Below are 19,519 nucleotides of genomic sequence, written 5' to 3' on the forward strand. Positions count from 1 at the left end.
CTTCATCAAGACTGCCCTGAAATGCTGGCTATTCTTTCTCTCCCATTGATGCTGCTCAATCCATTGAGTTCTTCCAGCAGATTGTTTGTTGCTCCAGGTTCCATCATCTTGTGTGCCTTGAGATACCACTCTATTTGGTCTTGAATCCAGTGACATGTAAACTTGATCTAAAAAGTATCTTTCAGCATGGGGTGAAGGATGAAAATCTTGGAACCTGATGCAAAGAGAATGTTTTATTCTCTCTCTCTCTCTCTCTCTCTCACTCTCTCTCTCTCTCTCACACACACACACACACACACACACACACACACACACACACACACACACACACACACACACACACAAACACACCCCCACACGCCATACAAACACATCTCCACACCACACACACACACGCGCGCGCGCGCGCGTGCCAACAACCCCTCTGCGCATATCTTAACTCAAATGTCCAGAGGAAAAGTCCTTGTCTTGAAATGTTGCTCCACATTTCACCCTCACAAGTGCTACTGAGCATTTCCAGACATTTTATCTGTTTTCACCTTGTGATTGTTCAGTTATTCTAAACTACCATGGCTGTGATTGTGAGAATGTGAAATTAGCAAGTGCTTCACAAATTATTGTTCGCGAGATGTGTGATTGACAGAACTTGCAATATATGCAGTCTGAAATGAACTAAGCATTCAATGAGATATCAGTCATATCACGAATTCAGATGAAATTCTGAGTGCATCATTAATCCAATGTTCCATAAAGTCCTGGAATATTTTTATCATTAAGGATTAAGACACATTGACCATAGTTTCATAAAAATGGGTGCCAAAGTTGTAGTGTGGATTGTGGAAATCATGTGGCCTTTCTGTCTGGAACCTGGTGGGAATGTGGATTGTGGACGGTCATGCAACTTTTCTGTCTGGAACCTAGTCGGAAGGCACATCACTTGCCAATGAAGGTTCGACTCTGACAATTCATTAATACACACCTGACCATTGACACCTTTAAACACCTAGTAATTACCTGGTCTGGACCCTCCCACTTACTGTACGATAAAGTCCATTGCATGCAGTAGCTCTTCCTCTTTTGCTCTTTGGTCCTGAGATGAACCTTGCTTCACTCAGGTCACGAATTGTAAACACACTGGGGAAGTCATTGGTAAAGTGTGCACTACACAGGGATTGGGACTGTTTAGATAGCATTAGAGCCAGGCCTACATTAGACAGGGAAAGGCAGGTAGCGTATTGCAATACTTGGTTGTTACATGTCTGTACCCAGTTGCTAGTATCGGCGGTGTTAAGTCCAATGTGACTGATTACACTGTGTTTTGTGATTGAGAGAACTAGTGTGTGTTACCCTTGTTGCGATCCACTTGCGTGCGTTTTAATAAAGATCCTTCCTGTATTCAGACTGTGCCCAAAATCCTTGCTCTTTGAACCCACTGAACTTTTTCCTTCCCACACAACAGAAGTATTATGCAGCTGGTGGCTTCTAAGTATAATCATCAAAAATAGTGGCTGATAAGAATGTAAACTGCCCATCAGTCCCTTTCGCCCATTCAGTTTGATGTTGCTGGCCACACAGAGTTGATCTGAGAGGAATAAAAGTACAACAGAGGTGGGATGAAAAACTAAAATGTTAGGACAGACCAGACAATGGATCGTTGCGGTCTATGACATAATTAAAACTTGCCTACAAAAAATCTATATTTTACTTCAAACTGTAGTATAATTTATTGTACACTGCAGCTAAACAAACTATTTTCAATACAATTCATTAATAAGCAACCTTCAGAAGACAAAACAACAGTTGGGCCATTCTGTAAAATTAAATTCCTATCCCAATCAAGAACCTTTTTTTTAAATTTCAATGTATTTCAAATGTGTGAAAACCTGCTGAAGTCTTGGTTGTGAAGAGCAAATGTTTCACATCTTGTTACAGAAGTGACCTATCCACTAGTCATTGTATGATACAATTATGACACATTTTATGTACAGCTGTAACCCTGAGTGAATGGTTTGCTAGCATAATGCATAATTAAAGTCAGTGGTGGCATTAAGCAAAGTTAACCCAAAGCTGGTTTGCTCATGTCAGCAATTTGATGTACATCCAGGAGCCTAATGTGGGAAATTGGAGCCCTTTCAGAATCCATTCTGAGCATCACTTAGAATGACCGGAGCAATAGGTTTTGTCAAGTCACGATTACATTCATTTGTAAGTATTCTTAATCGCAAACTGTACTTCAAACTTGTCAACCTTGTTTCATGAAAGATACACTGGGCCCAAAATTTCCTGAATTGTATTAGAGTGATCATATTATTCTCGGATAAAACATAAAGCCTCTCAAAAGTAATTTGGAGACACACTCAAAGGTGTAAAGCAGTAGTTCTCAAACTTTTTCCACTCACATCCCACTTTCAGTAATCCCTATGCCATCGGTGCCCTGTGATTACTAAGGGATTGCTGAAGGTGGCATGTGAGTGGGAATGGAAGAAGTCACTGAAATATTTTGCTTGAGAAAAGCTGTCACTGGCCTTTTTCCTTTGGAGTAATGAAACCATGCACATAATGACTCAATTAGGTATAATTAAAACAGTGGATTTCAAAGTTTTTCTTTCCACCCACATACCACCTTAAGCAATCCCTTACCAATCACAGAACACCTATGGCATAGGGAAAACTTAGTGTTATGTGAGCGTAAAAAAAAAGATTGAGAACCACTGGTATAAAGCATTAAAATTTTGGTTTCCTGTGGAATTTGAAAGTACATTTTTACACGTTAAAAATAAAATGGAAGATGGAACGGACTGTGATGGGCAGAGAGTCATTGATTCCCACAATCTTCACAGGCATCATTACCCTCCAATGCCAGTCCTTGGCACCGGATGCCTGACAAGCAAGGTTACAGCTTTTAATAGTCACCAAGGTGTGAGCAGAATAGCAGTTTTGTCATAGGGGGCATGTGGATAGGTGAGGAGAATAAGCAATCACTGGGCCCTTGCGATTAAGAATACTTACGAATGAAGGTAATCGGGACTTGACAAAACTATTGCTCTGGTCATTCTAAGTGATACTCAGAATGGATTCTGAAAGGGCTCCAAATGGTTGGCAATTCTTGAGAATGTGCAGGGGAGAGGGGTCCAGCAGTTTCTGCACAGCCGAGAGAGAATAAGAATGGAGAATTTCAGGGCTTTTCATACCTTTTGAGATGTTTACTTTCCACCTTCTCCTGTCGCACTTTCAATAATTGTCCATGCCCGCCCACTCTGCCTTTCACACAACATTTATTCCATCTCTTTCCCTAGAGAAGTAGCTGGAGTGCATTTTGAAGGTAGTGTGCACTGTAGCTCCTGGCCCTAGTGGTAGAGGCAATGAATATTGAGAGTCATAAATGGGAGCTAATCAGGCAAATTCTCTTCTTCCTGGATGGCACTGAACTCCTCATGAGTTATCAGAGCTGCATTATCCAGTCAAGTGCAAACAAATTCCAATATACTTGATGCGCAGTAAATAACTCAAGAGGTTGAGACTGAGTCACTGATCTACAGGCTTTTATTCACCATGGGCAGGGACCTCATCCTGTGGTGTGATCTGGGCTTTCTGGGGAAGGGACATTCTCGCTCTTTATCTGATCATTTCCCCGGGGCTCTAAGTAGTGGCCCTGCTGGTGGTAATACCCAGGGCCAGCAGAAATTGGCGCAGCTCATCACTCATAAACAAGGACCCCCGGTCACGGTGTATGTATGATGGGTACCCAAACAGGTTGAACAGATTGCGCAAGGCCCCAGTGACTATGATAGTCGTCACATCAGGAAAGGGATGGCAAAGGGGAAACCATGAATACTCATTGATCACTGTGAGGAAGTGTATGTTGCGGTTGGTGGAAGGAAGGGGGCCTTTGAAGCCCTTGCTCAGGCATCCGAAGGTGTGTGTGGCTTTTATCAGGTGCAGCCTGTCTGGTTGGTAGAGTTATGGCTTGCATTCTGCATAGACCCCACATCCCTGGTCATGTTTCTGACATCCCCAATGGAGTATGGCAGATTCCAAGATTTCATAATGTGAAAAAAATCTCGTGACACCAGAGAGGCAGAGGTCATCGTGGAGGGCTTTGATGTGATCCACCTATGCACTGGCACATGTCAAGGCATCTGAGGGCTTGTTGAGCTTCCCTGGCCAGTACAGGATGTCATAATTGTAGATGGAAAGCTTGATCCTCCACCTCAAAATTTTATTGTTCTTTATCTTACCTTGGTGTTTATTGTTGAATATGAATGCCGCGGCCCGTTGGTCTGTGAGCAGGGTAAAACATCTGCTGGCCAGGTAGCCCCTCCAGTGCCGTACTTCCTCAACTATCACCTGATCCTCCTTCTCTATAGAGGAGTCTCAAACTTCAGGGCCCTGAAGAATGCGGAAGAAGAAAGCAACGGGGCAGCCTGCCTGATTAAGAGTGGCAACCAGGGCGCAATCGGATGCATCACTCTCCACCTGGAAAGGTGCAGATCCATCCATTGCATACGTTGCAACTTTCGCAATGTCCTCCTTTATGTGGCAGAAGGCTGCCCGCACTTCATTTGTTGAGAGAAGGTAGTGGACCTGATAAGTGGGGGTGAGGGGTACAGCATTGACTCCACATGCTATTAAAAGAAGTAGCTCGATTCCTTTGCTGGAGATAGTCATTGCCTGGCACTTTTGTGGGACAACTGTTACCTGCTACTTATCAGCCATGCCTGAATGCTGACTTGCAGGCATGGTCTGCTTTAGATGTTTCTTGCCTATTACTCAGTACAATATGGAGTTAAAACACAAAAATCTGCGGACACTGTGTTGAAGTAAGAACACAATGCTGAAGAAACACAGCAGGCCAAGCAGTGCCTTTATACAGCATTGATAAAAATGCATAACCAACATTTTGGGCTTGAACCCTTCATGGGAAAATGTCAGCAGGCTTCTGATCAAAAGAGTTTGGGGGGGGGGGGGGAAGGGTGGTGGCAATACCAGGAAGTGAAAGTTTGATAATAGAAAGCTAAACTGCATATAAAATATAAGTCTTGAAATATTTTATGGATATGATCATGTTGAGTAAAGTTTTACAGTATTGATCAAATGCCTTCCCTGAAACTTCACAGGTCCAGAAGCATTACATTTCCTGGTCCAACCTATTATTTAGTCTCTGAATTGGTGCAAGAAATAACATTAGTATCAGTATGAGTGCAATCTCAGATCTTGTTATGAACAAGATTTTAAAAGATTTTTATTATTTTAGCTGTACTTTATTTCTTAAAGTTAGGATACGATAATGAAAGGAAGGATTATGTTTTCTACGGTGAGTACAGTGAGAGCCAATCTGTTAATGTACCACCTCCACCGGAAAAACAGCCCACTGTAGAAGAACAGGAAAAGAAAAATAAACAAAGAACCAATGTCATCAATGAGATCATAAACAAAGAACGAGATTATGTCAAGAACTTAAAGGACATCTATGAGGTAAGATGCAGGAGGTTGGGGGAGGGGTAGGGTTGATTACATAATGTCCACTGGTGAATTTTTCCTGCTGTTAAATGTCTTTACAACTCTGGGATTGTTCATCAATGCAGAATGGATAAACTTAAGGAATAGTTGAAGAAATTCTTGGTGTTCCTTATGGCAACAAAATAGTTGACGTGGGGATAGAGTTCCATAAGAAGAAATTATCCTTTAAGAATTGAGCAGTGGAATTGGAACAGGCCCTTCAGCACATGATATCTGTGCCAGTGGCTTCAAAATGTAAAAATCTCAGGATATTCAGGAACAAAGCAAAGGCAAAGCTTTTCATCAAAGTGACAAACTTTTTTTTAAACGCTGAACCGAGAATGGCTTCCCAATTCAATAGCTGGAAGAAATATTTCCTGTATGTGACATCAATAAATTGGAAGGAGTTCAGAGGAAATTCACCAGGATGTTGCTGGAACTAGAGAGCTTGAATTATAAGAAGACATTGAATAGGCTGGTTCCTTATTCCCCAGAGCATAGAAGACTCAGGATTGATCATAGAGAGGTTTATTAAATGGATAAAGTAAATGGTCATAGCTTTTATTTTCCCCCCAAGGTAGATGATTCTAGGTAGATGAGTGAGTGTAAGGGCAATGTATTAAGAGGAACGTGCACGTCCATAGCTGTGAGGTTACTGCTATTTTAAGGATGGTGTCGCAGAGTTAATCTTTGAAAGACAGTTGTACCACGTTACAGATTCTGTTGGAAACAAATTGGTAAAATAGGCAGTTATTTTACTTGAAGCTTGTATACAATATAGCGAATGAATGAAATGTTGAACAGTGAAGAGCTACAGATCCCAGCAATATTACAAAGGATTGGAACATAATCATCTGATATAGAAAGACTGTAGCATATGTAAGGTATACACAGAGCGCATGATGAGAGGCGATAGGATATCTGGAGAGTGAATGAGATTAGCTAGCCAGTGATTAAAAAAACAATGATAGGAAGTTATGCCCTAACACTAAAATTTTACCTTGTTGCTAGTTTGAATGCGGATTATTTTCCAATTTCCAACAGAGAGATACTGAATCGGACAGGAATTGAGAAAGTGTCAAAAACATGAAAGATTGGCTGGACGATTACAAATTGAACCTGAACTGGTTATCAGTAGGCATGAAGTGAACTTAACCTGACCTTGCCAATATGAACTCAAGCCAATACTGATGGTTTTTTTTTTTGCAGACCCACCTTGTACATGACCATAAATATAGCAATCTTAAACATGCTTTTTCATTTTCCAGAAATAGTAAGTTGACCTGGCAGTATTGAATTGGCTGATATGAACACCACACGCTGACCTGAACCAAACCTGACACAGATTGGTTCTATCAGGTCAAGTAACTGGGCATTATTTCTTAATCACAGAATTGGATGGATTCAGAAGCATGGTTGTTCTGAGTATCTAATTAAACACAGAGATTAAAATGAAGTTCAGGTTCAAATTTATTGTCAGACTACGTACATGACATTACATACGACCCTGAGATTCATTTTCCTGCAGGTCTGACTGAATTTCTACTTATCAGTAATCTGTGCTCAAGAAAAGGATACATATAAAAAAGAGTGAAATATAAACAAAGAAAAAATGTAAATAAACTGGTGATGCAAGTCACTGATTGAGTTTATGGTTTAGGAGTCTGATGGTGGAACTGTTCCTGAACTTGGTGGTACATCTTGTGGCACCTATGCCTTTGTTCTGATGCCAGCAGTAAGAACAGAGCATGTCCTGGGTGGTGTGGATCCTTGATGATCGCTGCTCCTCTCCAACAGCTGCGCTCTATGTAGATTTTCTCAATTGTGGGGACAGTTTTCCCTGTGATGTACTAGGTTGTGTCCACTATCTTTTGCTGGGCTTTCTGCTCAGAGGTATTGGTTTCCGCCCCCCCCCACCCCCATACCAGGCCAGGATGCAGCTGGTCAGCACACTTTCCACTACAAATCTGTGGAAGTTTGCCAAGGTTTCCAAAGTCATACCGCAAAATCCTGAAGAAGTAGATGCACTGACATGCTTTCTTCATGATGACATTAGTATGTTGGGTCCAAGAAAGGTCGTCTGATATTATTATGTTGGGTCCAGGAAAGGTCCTCTGATATTATTATGTTGGGTCCAGGAAAGGTTTTCTGAGATAGTGACTGCCAGGAATTTAAATTTGCTCACCTTCACCCCTCTGATCCCCCAATGATCAGTGAATCGTACACCTCTGGTTTTCCTTTCCTAAAATTGACAATCATCTCCTTGATTTTGGTAACATTGAATGGTTGTTAGAGTACATCATTCAGCCAAGTTTTCAGTCTCCCTCTTGTATGTCGACTCATCACTCCTCTGCATCGGTATCATCAGAAAATCTGTAAGTGGTATTGTTATACTGAGGCAGACAGTCGTAGGTATAAAGTGAATAGAGCAGGGGGCTAAGTATCCAGCCCTGTTGTGCCAGGGTGCTGATGGTAGAGGCGATGTTCATGCCAATTTGCACTGTTTGGGATCTGAAGGTGAGAAAAATCCAGAATCCAATTACATAGTGAGTTACTGATCAGTTTTGAGGGGATGATGCTGTTGAATGCCAAACTGTAGTCAGTAAAGAACATCCTGATATATGTGTCTTTGCTGCCCAAGAGTTCCAGGGCTTTGTGTAGAGCCAGTGAGATGGCATCAACTGTAGACCTGTTGCTGCATAAGGTAAATTGGAATGGATCCATGTCACTGCTCAGGCAGGAGCTGATGTGCTTCAACACCAGCCTCTCAAAACGCTTCATCACTGTGGATGTGAGTGCCACTGGTTGGTAGACATTTAGGCAAGTTACCACACTCTTCTTAAGCACTGGTATGATTAAGGCCTGTTTGAAACAGATGGGTACCACACTCTGTCAGAGTGAGATGTTGAAGATATGCACAAAAGCATTGGCTAGTTGATCAGCACAGGTTTTCAGTACTTGGCCAAGAACAATCTGGACTGGATGCTCTTCTTGGATTCACACACCTGAAGGCAGCCTGTAGGCCATCCTCAGATACTGACAGTAGAGGATCATTGGGGACATAGAGTTGCTCAGTGCTCCTTCCTCGTTCTGGTGGTCATATCGGGTGTAGAAGGTATTGAGCTCATCTGGGAGTGAAGCTTTTGTGTCTTCTACTGCACTGGTAAAATCAGAAAAGGTAGAACCAGGATATATCAGAAAATCTCAGAATTCAAACAATGGGGGAGGAATCCAGACCAACAAAAGGGGTAAATTGAATATAAGGGACTACGTGAGAATTTATCATGTTTGTGCGAAAGGAAACAGGGAATGGAGAGACGACAGCGGAAGAAGGGGATGGGGGAGGAGTTTAATGAAAGCCATCCAGATGGAGGATGCCCAGTCAATTTACAGGTAATCTCAGTCTAGCAGTTGCATGAGGCCATGGACAGACATGTCGGCAAGGGAATGGGATGGAGAATTGAAATGGGTGGCCACTGGGAGATCCACACTATTGCAGCAGAAGGAGCTGAGGTGCTCAACAAAGTGATCTCCTAGTCTGCGTTCAGTCTCTCTGATACAGGGAGACCACAATGGGAGCACCGCATGACCTCACCATCCCCTTCGTCCCCTATCATCTCTCCTCTCCCTGTATCCTTTGGCACAGACATGATAAATTCTTCCTATTCCCTTATATTCAATTAACACCTTTTTTTTGGTCTGGATTCCTCCCTTATTGTTTGAATTCTGAGACTTACTAATATATCCTGGTTCTACCTTTTCTGATTTTTCCTTGAAGAAGGGCTCAGGCCTGAAACATTGCCAATATATCTTTGAATACTTTAGATGCTGAATAGACCAGCTGAGTTCCTCTAGCATTTCGGTGTGTTTACATCTTAGAACTGGTTCTCTAGGGGGAGAGAATGTCTACCCTTCTGCCCTAATGCCAAATTTTAACTTGCAACTGCAAAGAGATACAAATAGGCCAAAGAGCTGGCTGTTTACTTCTTCATTGCAATTCTGGTTACCTCATTAAAATAGATCATGCATTTAATGAATTATATGTAAAACTTCACCTGTTTCAGTAAGTTGTGCGATTTTATCTGGACTCCTGCTGCCAAATAGCCTGAACACGCCTGAGATCGGCTGATCTCGGAAGCGAAGCAGGGACAATCCGGGTCAGTACTTGGAGGGTATCCTGCTTAGGAACACCAGGTGCTGTAGGTTTCTGTGAGGGGCACTGGACAAAGAGGAAACTCTCGGTCTGCCTTACGGTAGACAAAAGCTAAAGAATTTTATGTATGCCACATTCTAAATGTAGCGTTACCTGACAATAAAACAACCTTTATCTTTAATTTAACTCTAGGGTTACTACAAGCAGTGCAGAAAGAAAACTGACATGTTCTCAGAGGAGAGGCTGTACACTCTCTTTTCAAACATTGAGGAAATTTACAGATTCCAGAAAAAATTTCTGAAAGTTCTGGAGAAGGAGTACAATTCATCACAACCATACTTGAGTGAATTTGGCATCTGCTTCATCGAACATGTGAGTTGTCATTTCATACTTATTGCAAACATTTTTTAAAAATCTACAGAGAAACTTTGCTGCTGATGATGGTTTTATAACTCTGGGTCCATCGGACTTATGAGTCAGATGACGTCGCAAGTTAGCGAGAGAAAAATTATGTCTTTTCCTTAAAGGAAGGACAAACTACAACTCACTGAATAAACATTGGGAAGTAAAACATGAAAATAATTCATTTAGACAAACAGATAACTTCATTCTATGGACCATCTCACAAATTATTGTGTATCATTCATTCTGAGCCGAAGCCAACGATATATCTATACAAATATCTCAAATGCCTTTAAACCAGCCAATCTCAACCTTTGTTTGGCTATGGTCTCCTTAGGACTCTACTCAAAGTTTATGGGCGTCCTTCTCTGTGAAGCAGTCAAGTTTAGTTGGTTTCTCCTGTACTCTCTAACTGGGAACATAAAAAATATTTTGGAATTTAAGTCCGTGCCCCCCTCCCTACCCCCCTAAATGTTCTGTGGCTGCCAGGGGGTCCATACAGAGAATGGCTGCTCTCAACGATGCTTTAAAACTCTTGTGTTAATCCATGATATAAATTACTTTACACTATGAGGTATCAAAACATACTTGTCTAGCAGCATATTTTCCTTTGTAAATCTTCCGTTAAATTGTGGGCCATGCATTAGGTATTTTTATTATTTTTGAAATAAAAGCAATTCTTATTCTCTTGGCCAAAGAATATGTCAATTATGTTCTTTTTATCTTGCTCTGGCAAATCTACAATTGATCCACAAAGAACGTTGAGTATGATACATGTAGATAAATTTTCATTTGCATCTTTATTAGAGAACGAGATAGTTGTAATACGATATCCCATGCTGAATTAATTCTAAGGATTTAATTGCAAATGATCAAGTGTGTACTTTCTTTGAGGTACACTTCTACAAATGCATGGAGCAAATATAGAAATACTCTTTGATTTTTCTAGAAGCTTCTGACAGCCATGCAGCAATCACAACTGGCCTTTGTGCTCAAAAGGACATTTCCTTGACATCCCAATATCAACAATGGCTGCCATGATGAGAGAGAGGCAGAAGGAACAATGAGCAAGGCCCCCAGATTACCGGCCAGAATGAAATTTACTTTAGGGGATGTGTGATGTGCCAGAGGGATCAGGAGGTTGTGCCTGGCAGCCGAGAGAAACAGCCCAAGAAGCATAGGTCAATGCAGAAAATAAAGTAGGACTTTAAAAGATATTTCAAGAAGGGAGTTCCAACATTTGAACCTTATCCTCGAGGATATCGCCAGCACGAATGTAGCTACACACGCACATTTTTATGCAGCCCCCACTCATCCCCACTGCACCTGCATTCACAAACCCATGTACTTTGTCACCATTTTAAGGAACATCATTGGATTTTTTCAGTAAGTTGTGTGATGGTATGGATACTATCACCAATGTATATGTTTACATATAGTAGTAGTGATTGGCTGAGAGCTGTAGCCACGCCTACTGGGAGGTCATAAAGGGCTGCTCCTAACCAGACCCAGGTCAGTCTGGACTGGTCGACCTCGATGTACTGCACTCCAGTCTTTTCTTAATAAAAGCCTTGGTTTGAGTCAACAGGTCTTTGAGTCATTTGACGCGCTACAAGTTGTTTCCTATTTATCCTTCTGCCCTCTCTGCAGTTATTTGGCTGTGAGGCAGGGAAAGGACACTCTAGTGCTAAGCCCCTCACAAGGCTACGGGGGAAGGCCCAAGTCAAGGCCTGTTTGAGGGAGGCTATTAATCCAAAATCTGGTAAAGGTATCACCTCTTGCCACTCGTCATTTCTGATCAGTCTATTGTTCATGCACGCTTGTCCATTCTTATAGAAGCACCATGCACATATCTTCTTTATCCTCTTGTCTAGTTGTTTATCATTGTAGTGAGTCCTGGGAGTTCAACTAATTCTTCTCCTGCCCTGCTCATCCATGATAGTAAAAATGAGGAGGTGGTGGAGAGGTAGTTAAGGAGACCATGGAAGATGATAAATTTCCAGAAGATGGTTTTGCATTATTATACCTGACACCAGCCTAGTCACTTTCAATAATAATGGAGAAAATAGGTTGAAATGGCATGTAGGAGCACATCAGGAATGAAGCCATGACGAAGTTCATGTGCTGATAAAGAAAGTTTACACAAAAATTGGAGGAATAACACCTTTATTCTGTTCTAACAGTCTCAACCAGACAATGTTAACATCAACTTCTCCAATTTCCATTAACGCTGGTCCTATGTCTCTCTCTCTCTCTTTCCCTATCCCTCTGTCTCCTCTCCCATCAGAGAGCTTCCCTTGACCCTCTGCCTATATCACTTCTTGGCCTCTTTCTCTTCTCCCCTCCCACCTGTATCCACCTCTCACCTGTTCACCTGTGCACTTCCACCGTCCCCCCTCCTCCAACCTTTTTATTCAGGTGCCTGGCTATTTTATTTTAAACTTTATGAAGGCTCCAGGCCCAAAATATTGGATACTCTTTACTTCCTATGGATACTGTGTAACCTGCCAAATTTCTCCAGCCTATTTGTGTCTTGCACTTGACCCCAATATCCGCAACCTTTCTTGTTTAACTCTGCAATGTGTGAGCTTTTGTGATAAAGCACGGAAAGGGGAAGTAAGTTGTCTACACACCAGTACTGCCCAATCCGACAGATAAGGACAAAGATGGGAAGGAATTTGTGAGAGAGAAGATTGTTGTGTAACAGAGGATTGGCTCATTATCAGGTTTGCATGGCCCAATGGAAGAGATGGAAAGAGCATGGAGGAGTTTTTCAGCCCACCTCTCAAAGGTGGGTTTGAGAAGCCGGGGAAGCATCTCCTTCTGTGCAAGTGTTCTCCAACAATCCTAATTTTTCTGGCTCTGGAGGCAGTCACTAGAAAGGCACAGTGAAAGTCGTAATGCCTCTATGCAGTCTGCGGCAGAGTTCTATGCTTCGCTGCCAGTCTTTTTGCAGGATCTATGAGATAACACCTTTGGCTTAGAAAGGGGGAGAAGCCAACCCGAGCAGACGATTGATCCTCATGACAGAGAGATGCCGTATGTATGCAGATTGCACATATGGAAATTTCACCCACGCCTCTCATCAATAAACAAATAGCCCCTGGGTCAGACAAGTCTCAACTGGGAGCAGATTGTTATCCAGAACAGAGGGATAACTCTTTGGGAAGTATTGGAAAATCATGGCAGCAGACAGCTGGGATGTTAATCAGAATTGGCATGCATCTGTAGGCTTAAATAATAGAAATTATACTTTGGTGATACCAAAGGTCCAAGCCTATCGTGACCATGATATTGTTTTCCTCCCTCAGAGGGTCTGCATTTCTCCTCCACCCCTCGATCTCTGGCCAGTGCACTCACCGTTGCCTTCTGCCACCTATTCCAAAATGCAGCATCATATTGTGTTCCTTCTAACCAGTTTCATAATTGGGACCAACTTGTGAACATCCATCTCAAACACTTGTATCTCCTCAAAGCAGATTTCCAGCTCTAGCCTCCAGCAGGGTCAAAGCTGGTGGGGACTCTTCCTCAGGAGACTGAATGTGGCAAGACTACCAGGTCACACCTTGACAACGTTTTACAGGAGCATAATTGAGAAATGTCCTGTCTGGCTGTTTCATTTTATGGTATGGAAGTTGCAAAGCATCGGACTGGAGATCAATACAGAGAAAGTGGTGTTTCCAATCCCTCTATTTATGACTTTCTCCGGGAGTGTTGCTTAAATAGAGCTTAAAGCATTAAGGAGGATCTCCACCATGTATTACATGGTATCTCTGAACTATTACATGAAGGAAGTGCAGAAGCATCAAAATCAGGCCTGCAAGGCTGGGAAATAGCTGCTTCCCACAGGTTGTGAGATTGAGGAATGGTATCCTGGAACCTTGGTCTCATAAATTAAATGTAAATTATTTCAAAATATTTATTAATTATTATAGCTCCATGTATATATGCGATTATTACATGGCAAGCATGCATTATTGGTGTTTGTATGTGCTGTGTGGTTTGGAGAAACACTGTTTCATCTGGTTATGAGCAGTCACTTGATAATAAATTTGAACTTTAACATGAGTTCCAGAGTCTCCAGGGTAAAATGGAAAAAGGTATGGTGCTAATGAATAAATAATATTCTTATATCAAGTTTTCTTTTCTTCTAATATTTTGTGTTGTGTGAATTAATTTGTTCCCTTAAACATGATTTCACTTTTATTCAATTGTAGTGAGTTGTGGCTGAGATTAACATAAGGTAATACAGTAATTCCACAGCTCCACCCAAGATCTCATGCTCTGATCATTCAAAGGTTTACTTTAATTGAGAATCGGTCTCTGGTGTGTTTTCTTTCTTGTCCCTTTTCATCCACCCCTTTCCAAAGCTACCAACTATTCCTTCCTACTCTAGATGTGAATGACTGACCCACTTTCACTGAGCCATCTCACTTGACCACACCTCCACTTTTCCACTAACAACTTGTCCAGATGCCTTTGTAACTTCCCAGCTGTCCCCTTTATTGATCTGGCCTTGATCCCTCCACCTTCCAATGCCAACCTATTGACATAAGGATAGAAGATGGTCTGACATGGATTTCCCTAATTTCCTTAGCACAAAGGAAAGGCCCTTGCTAGTGAAAGGCCTGTACAATATGCTTAATGCCTTGCGCTTTGTATGACACCAAATAATCCGACAGTAGGCTATTAAATATTGTTGACTATCCGCAAACTAATTTTATAATATGCTTTTCTTTTCTGGATCTGTGTGCATTTGGCTCAGAATAAAACAGCATTTTGTAATTCATGAAGACATATTACCAATAAAAATCACTGGCTTCTCATTTCAATCCTCAGCTTTAAAGGACTTGCATGATGGCTCAATGCCATGGATGCAATTATTACACTTCTAAAGCAATTGAATTAACTAATTAATGTACGACTCACTTTTTTTCCCCATATTTAATAGTCTATCTGTTTTTATACGTTTTTTCACGCTTTTTTGGTAACCTAAATAGAACGTAAAACTCCACAACTTTTGTATGCTATTGCAGAATTCTAAGCCTTTTGAACTATAATGTTTAGAATGTTAATGTTACTTTCTTTCCTGGCTAGACTAAAATCAAACTTGTAGATTTTTTTTCCCAGAACTTCTTATTAAGAAAGGACAATGAAGTGTTCTTTGATTGTGCATCAATCATTGCATCCAAGACAATAGTTTCAATAGTTAAAGTCTAGCGAAAGTCAGACTAATCAAATTTAATAAACTTACTTGCTTAACTAACTGTTACCTCTATGAATGCTTTGTTCTTCATCTGGAACTAGAGGAAATGTACCTTACAATGTGAGTTTAAGATGTGGAATGTACTACCTTATATGTTGGGTTCAAGCAAAGCTAATAGTAATTTTTTGAAAAATGGCAGTGCTGCCGCTGGTATGAACCCAGGAAGAGCGGGGAGCTGAGACATAGAGCTCCCCCATGGGGTCCTACAGCCGATAGATCCATACAGACTTTAAATGGTCTGTTAAAGGAGTCAGCGGTATTTGATTTAAAATCCTGCAATCGCAGGGTCTGGGCCCAAAATGGCAGCACCTGTGTTCAGCAGCAGCCATGAGGATTTGCAGACGGATTGGTATCCAATTTATTCTTAAAGATTAAGAGTGAGCTGGCATTTACCAGATCAGATGGCAAACAGTTGTAGAACCTTGTGGAAAGCTGATGGGATTGTGCTAATTGGAAAGCTCATACAAATAGAAGAAACAAGCCAAATAATGTCGCATGACACCATATGATCCACATTAAACTATTTTTGTACTATATCAAGCTTCAGTGTTACTCACAACAGTAAACTTGCCATTGTACTTATTTCAATGGAATGATTTGTGTTAACAATAGCACTGTATTGCATTTGGCCCAACATAGCCAACAGCCACCATAGCAACAATAATTTACCCACTTTACACACAATTAAAGAATACGCTACTCATTTCTTATAGCACAAAATGGAGTCAACCCTCTTTATTCTCTTCAAACACAACACTGCCTTCTTCATCTCCCCAAATATCACCCAGCTAAGCCCCTCTGACTTTTTAATTGGCTTTCTGCCACACGGGTGATCTTGATGCTCTAACTCTTCTCCTCCTGCATCCAAGATCCACCCCAAGTCTGAAACCTGCTTAACTAATCCCCGCATGCTTGCTATTACTCCCATGCATCACCTCGGATATGTCAGAGGCGCACGGGAGTACATAACGCATACACAAGTTAATTAAGAAGACTACATAAGTGGGATGGATCTTGGATGCAGGAGGAGGAGAATGAGCATGTCAAGGTCACCTGCATGGCTTCCGATGCATGTAAGTACATGACCGCAACACCGTCATCTATCTGTGCTAATTTCCTTTCTCAGCACTTAGCCCATAGCCTTCAATGCTGTGGAATTTCAAGTATTCACCATTCATCTAAATATTTCTCAAATATTATGAGAGATGGTGATGTCCAGTTAACCAGCACATGTCAATAGGGCACAGATAAGGTGTGTAACCAGTGTTGCAGATCACTTCTCTAAAGTTGAGACATCAACCACCATTTAATGTGGTCAGCACATCACACTGGGATCCAATTGATCAGAGCTCCCTCTGCTTAAAGTCAGTATTCACTTATTGAAGAGCAATTGTTTCTGACTGCAGCAGGTAATGAAAGTCACTGCAAACAGCTGGTATAACTAGGATAATACACCTTGAATTTCTGACACAAAATAAGAGAGAACTAGGTCAACAAAGTGGGGAGTGGAAGAGATGTTCAGTCGATTTTAGATCTAGGACTAAATTTCACACCTTCCATCACAACCTCACATGCATTGAATGACTTAAGCCCTTCAAAGCTTTAACCACGACAGTAATGTTACCCAGAGTCATGGCACTCACTAATCTTCTTGTGAAACAAGAAAGTCTACAGACACTGTGACTGTAGTTAATACAAAAAAATCTCAGCAGGTCCTGCAGCATTCATAGAAGACAAAGATATATAACCAACGTTTTGGGCCTGAGCTTTTCATCAAGATGAAAAGACAGAAAGGAGTCCATTTCTGAGAAGTTATCACAGAGATAAGTGTTTTATATCCAAATAGTTGGTTAGACTCTAATATAGGACTTCAGATAATGGTGCTATAAATATAATTTTTTTTTACATAACGATGAGTTTAGTAAAAGAAGTCCACCAACTTTAAGAAAATGTAATTTGGCTTTGAATGGTTGCACATCGAATAGCCTCACTATTCAAGAGATGATTAGTGGAACATTGTGATGTCTATAACCAAAGGGTGACATTATCAAGAGCATGAAAGATGATGGATGGAAATTAGAAAGGGCTTGTGATTATTGACAGGTCGTTGGGTGTTTGGACAACGATGTGGTAAATTGCCCTTGAAATTAATGATAATGATCAATTTTAATAGTCATCAATTTTATTCATTGTCAAATTTCATCTCACTTTAAGTAAATTGGCAGTAAGATGAAAATCGCATGTGATTTCCTATGCATTGTCCACCCCAATTTTTAGGCTATGCTTGACCTAGGTGTTTACAACTGCAACTACAGTGGACAAGGGCTTAATTCATTTATGCAAATGACAGTAACATGAAATTGTTTGGGTCACCAAGAACATGTGGGGATTTTTGATCACCACCGATAAATGTCAGAATCAGAATCAGGTTTATTCTCATAAACATGTGTTAGTAAAAATTTGTTGTTTTGCATAGGCAATATTGTTCAGAGCAAGGGGCAAAATTACTATAAAATACAATTCCTTAAAAAAGAGAAAAAGTGAGATAGATTCAATAGGTTCATTGTCTTCAATGTTGTAACGTTTTGCAGGCCAAAAAAAAAGCTCATTGTCTGTTCAGAAATCTGAAGGTGAAAGGGAAGTAGCTGTTTTGGTAACATTGAGTGGGTGTCTTTAGGCTCCTGTACCTCCTTCCTGATGAGGGCAGTGAGAAAAGTTCATGGCTTGAGAGGTGAGGGTCCTTGAAGATAGAAGCAGCTTTCTCGATGCACCACCACTTAAAGATGTCTTTAATGGAATGAAGATTAATGCCATAATGGTGCTGGTTGAGTTTACAACCCTTTGTAGCCTGTTCCTGACCTGTGCATTGCCATCTCCATACCAGAGAGTGATTTAACCAATCAGAATGCACCTGTAGAAAGTTGGAAGCGTCCTTGCTGAGGCATCATTGGTCATCAGTTCCATTTATATCTAGATTGAAACATTCTACATATCAGCTGCGAAGATAGAAGAAATAACGTCAGGGTGCTAAATTAAGGAAAAACAAAACGCATTGAAACCTCTGCCATTAAGAACCAAGATGGAACAGTCAAGTTGTTTGGATGGAAGATGAATGTCTGCCGAAACAAATCTTCTACTCCTACCCTAAAAAAGGCAAATGTAAAAGAGGTGAACGATAGAAGATATTCAAAGATGTTTTAAAGTCCAACAAAAAGAAATGTAACATCAATAATTGGGAAAGCCTTCAAGTAGGTTTTCAGTTGGTGGTATGCAAACATTGTACCATGAGTTACACCATATTTGTACTTCATTTGTTCAAAAGATAATCATTTATTTCCCAAAAAACAATTTTCTATTCTTTTGATCCCTTTTCTCTCCCATTCTCTAAAGGAAAGGTTATCTATTGTGAAAGGGATTAGTTGATTTTGCGTCAATATTAATTTTGGTAGTTGATAATTTGTTTTATTCCTTTCTATGTGAATCTTCTTCCAAATGCTGAGCAGATGGTGCAGTACTGGTGAATTCCAATGTTGCACCAGCTTTTCATCCCACTTATATAGTATATGTTCAGGTACCTTCCCTATTTTATCTAGCTCTAATCTGGTCCAATCTGGTTTTTCCCTTGTTTGATAAAAATCTGATAGGTATCTTAATTGTGCTGCTCTATTAGAATTCTTAAAGTTTGTTAGCTGTAAGCCCCCTTGTTTGTAACATTCTGTTAATTTATCGAGCGCTATCCTCGGTTTCCCCCCTTTCCATAAGAATTTCCTTATTATTTTCTTTAGCTCCTTGAAGAATTTCTCTTTTAGGTGAATTGGTAATGAGTGGAATAGGAATTGTATCCTTGGGAAGATACTCATTTTAATGCAATTTACCCTTCCTGTCAGTGTTAGTGGTAAATCTTTCCAATGTTCTAAGTCGTCTTGTAATTTCTTCATTAATGGCTGATAATTTAGTTTGTATAGATGGCCTAGATTATTATCTAGTTGTATACCTAGGTATCGGATTGCTTGTGTTTGCCATCTAAATGGTGATTCTTTTTTAAACTTTGTGAAATCTGCATGATTCATTGGCATCGCTTCACTTTTATTTGCGTTGATCTTGTACCCCGATACTTCTCCATATTCCTTCAATTTCTTATGTAATTCTTTTATTGATATTTCTGGTTCTGTTAAGTATATTATAACGTCATCTGCAAA

General features: G+C 40.7%; 1 protein-coding gene across 4 annotated transcripts in view; it reads left to right on the top strand.

The window, feature by feature from the left end:
- The window catches only part of LOC138742310 (rho guanine nucleotide exchange factor 4-like), a 74,565-nt gene that overhangs the window by 22,172 nt on the left and 32,874 nt on the right, over window positions 1–19,519 (top strand). For 3 of the 4 annotated variants that reach the window (XM_069896570.1, XM_069896569.1, XM_069896571.1), the window contains exons 3-4: window positions 5,275–5,475; window positions 9,845–10,024. In XM_069896570.1, coding sequence (XP_069752671.1) covers window positions 5,275–5,475; window positions 9,845–10,024 — 381 coding nt within the window. Of the gene's footprint in view, window positions 1–2,009; window positions 2,206–5,274; window positions 5,476–9,844; window positions 10,025–19,519 lie in introns of those variants that run through there. The other variant, XM_069896572.1, reaches the window with a different exon arrangement.

Source organism: Narcine bancroftii, chromosome 9 (genome assembly GCF_036971445.1).
Source record: "Narcine bancroftii isolate sNarBan1 chromosome 9, sNarBan1.hap1, whole genome shotgun sequence".
Lineage (NCBI taxonomy): Eukaryota > Metazoa > Chordata > Chondrichthyes > Torpediniformes > Narcinidae > Narcine > Narcine bancroftii.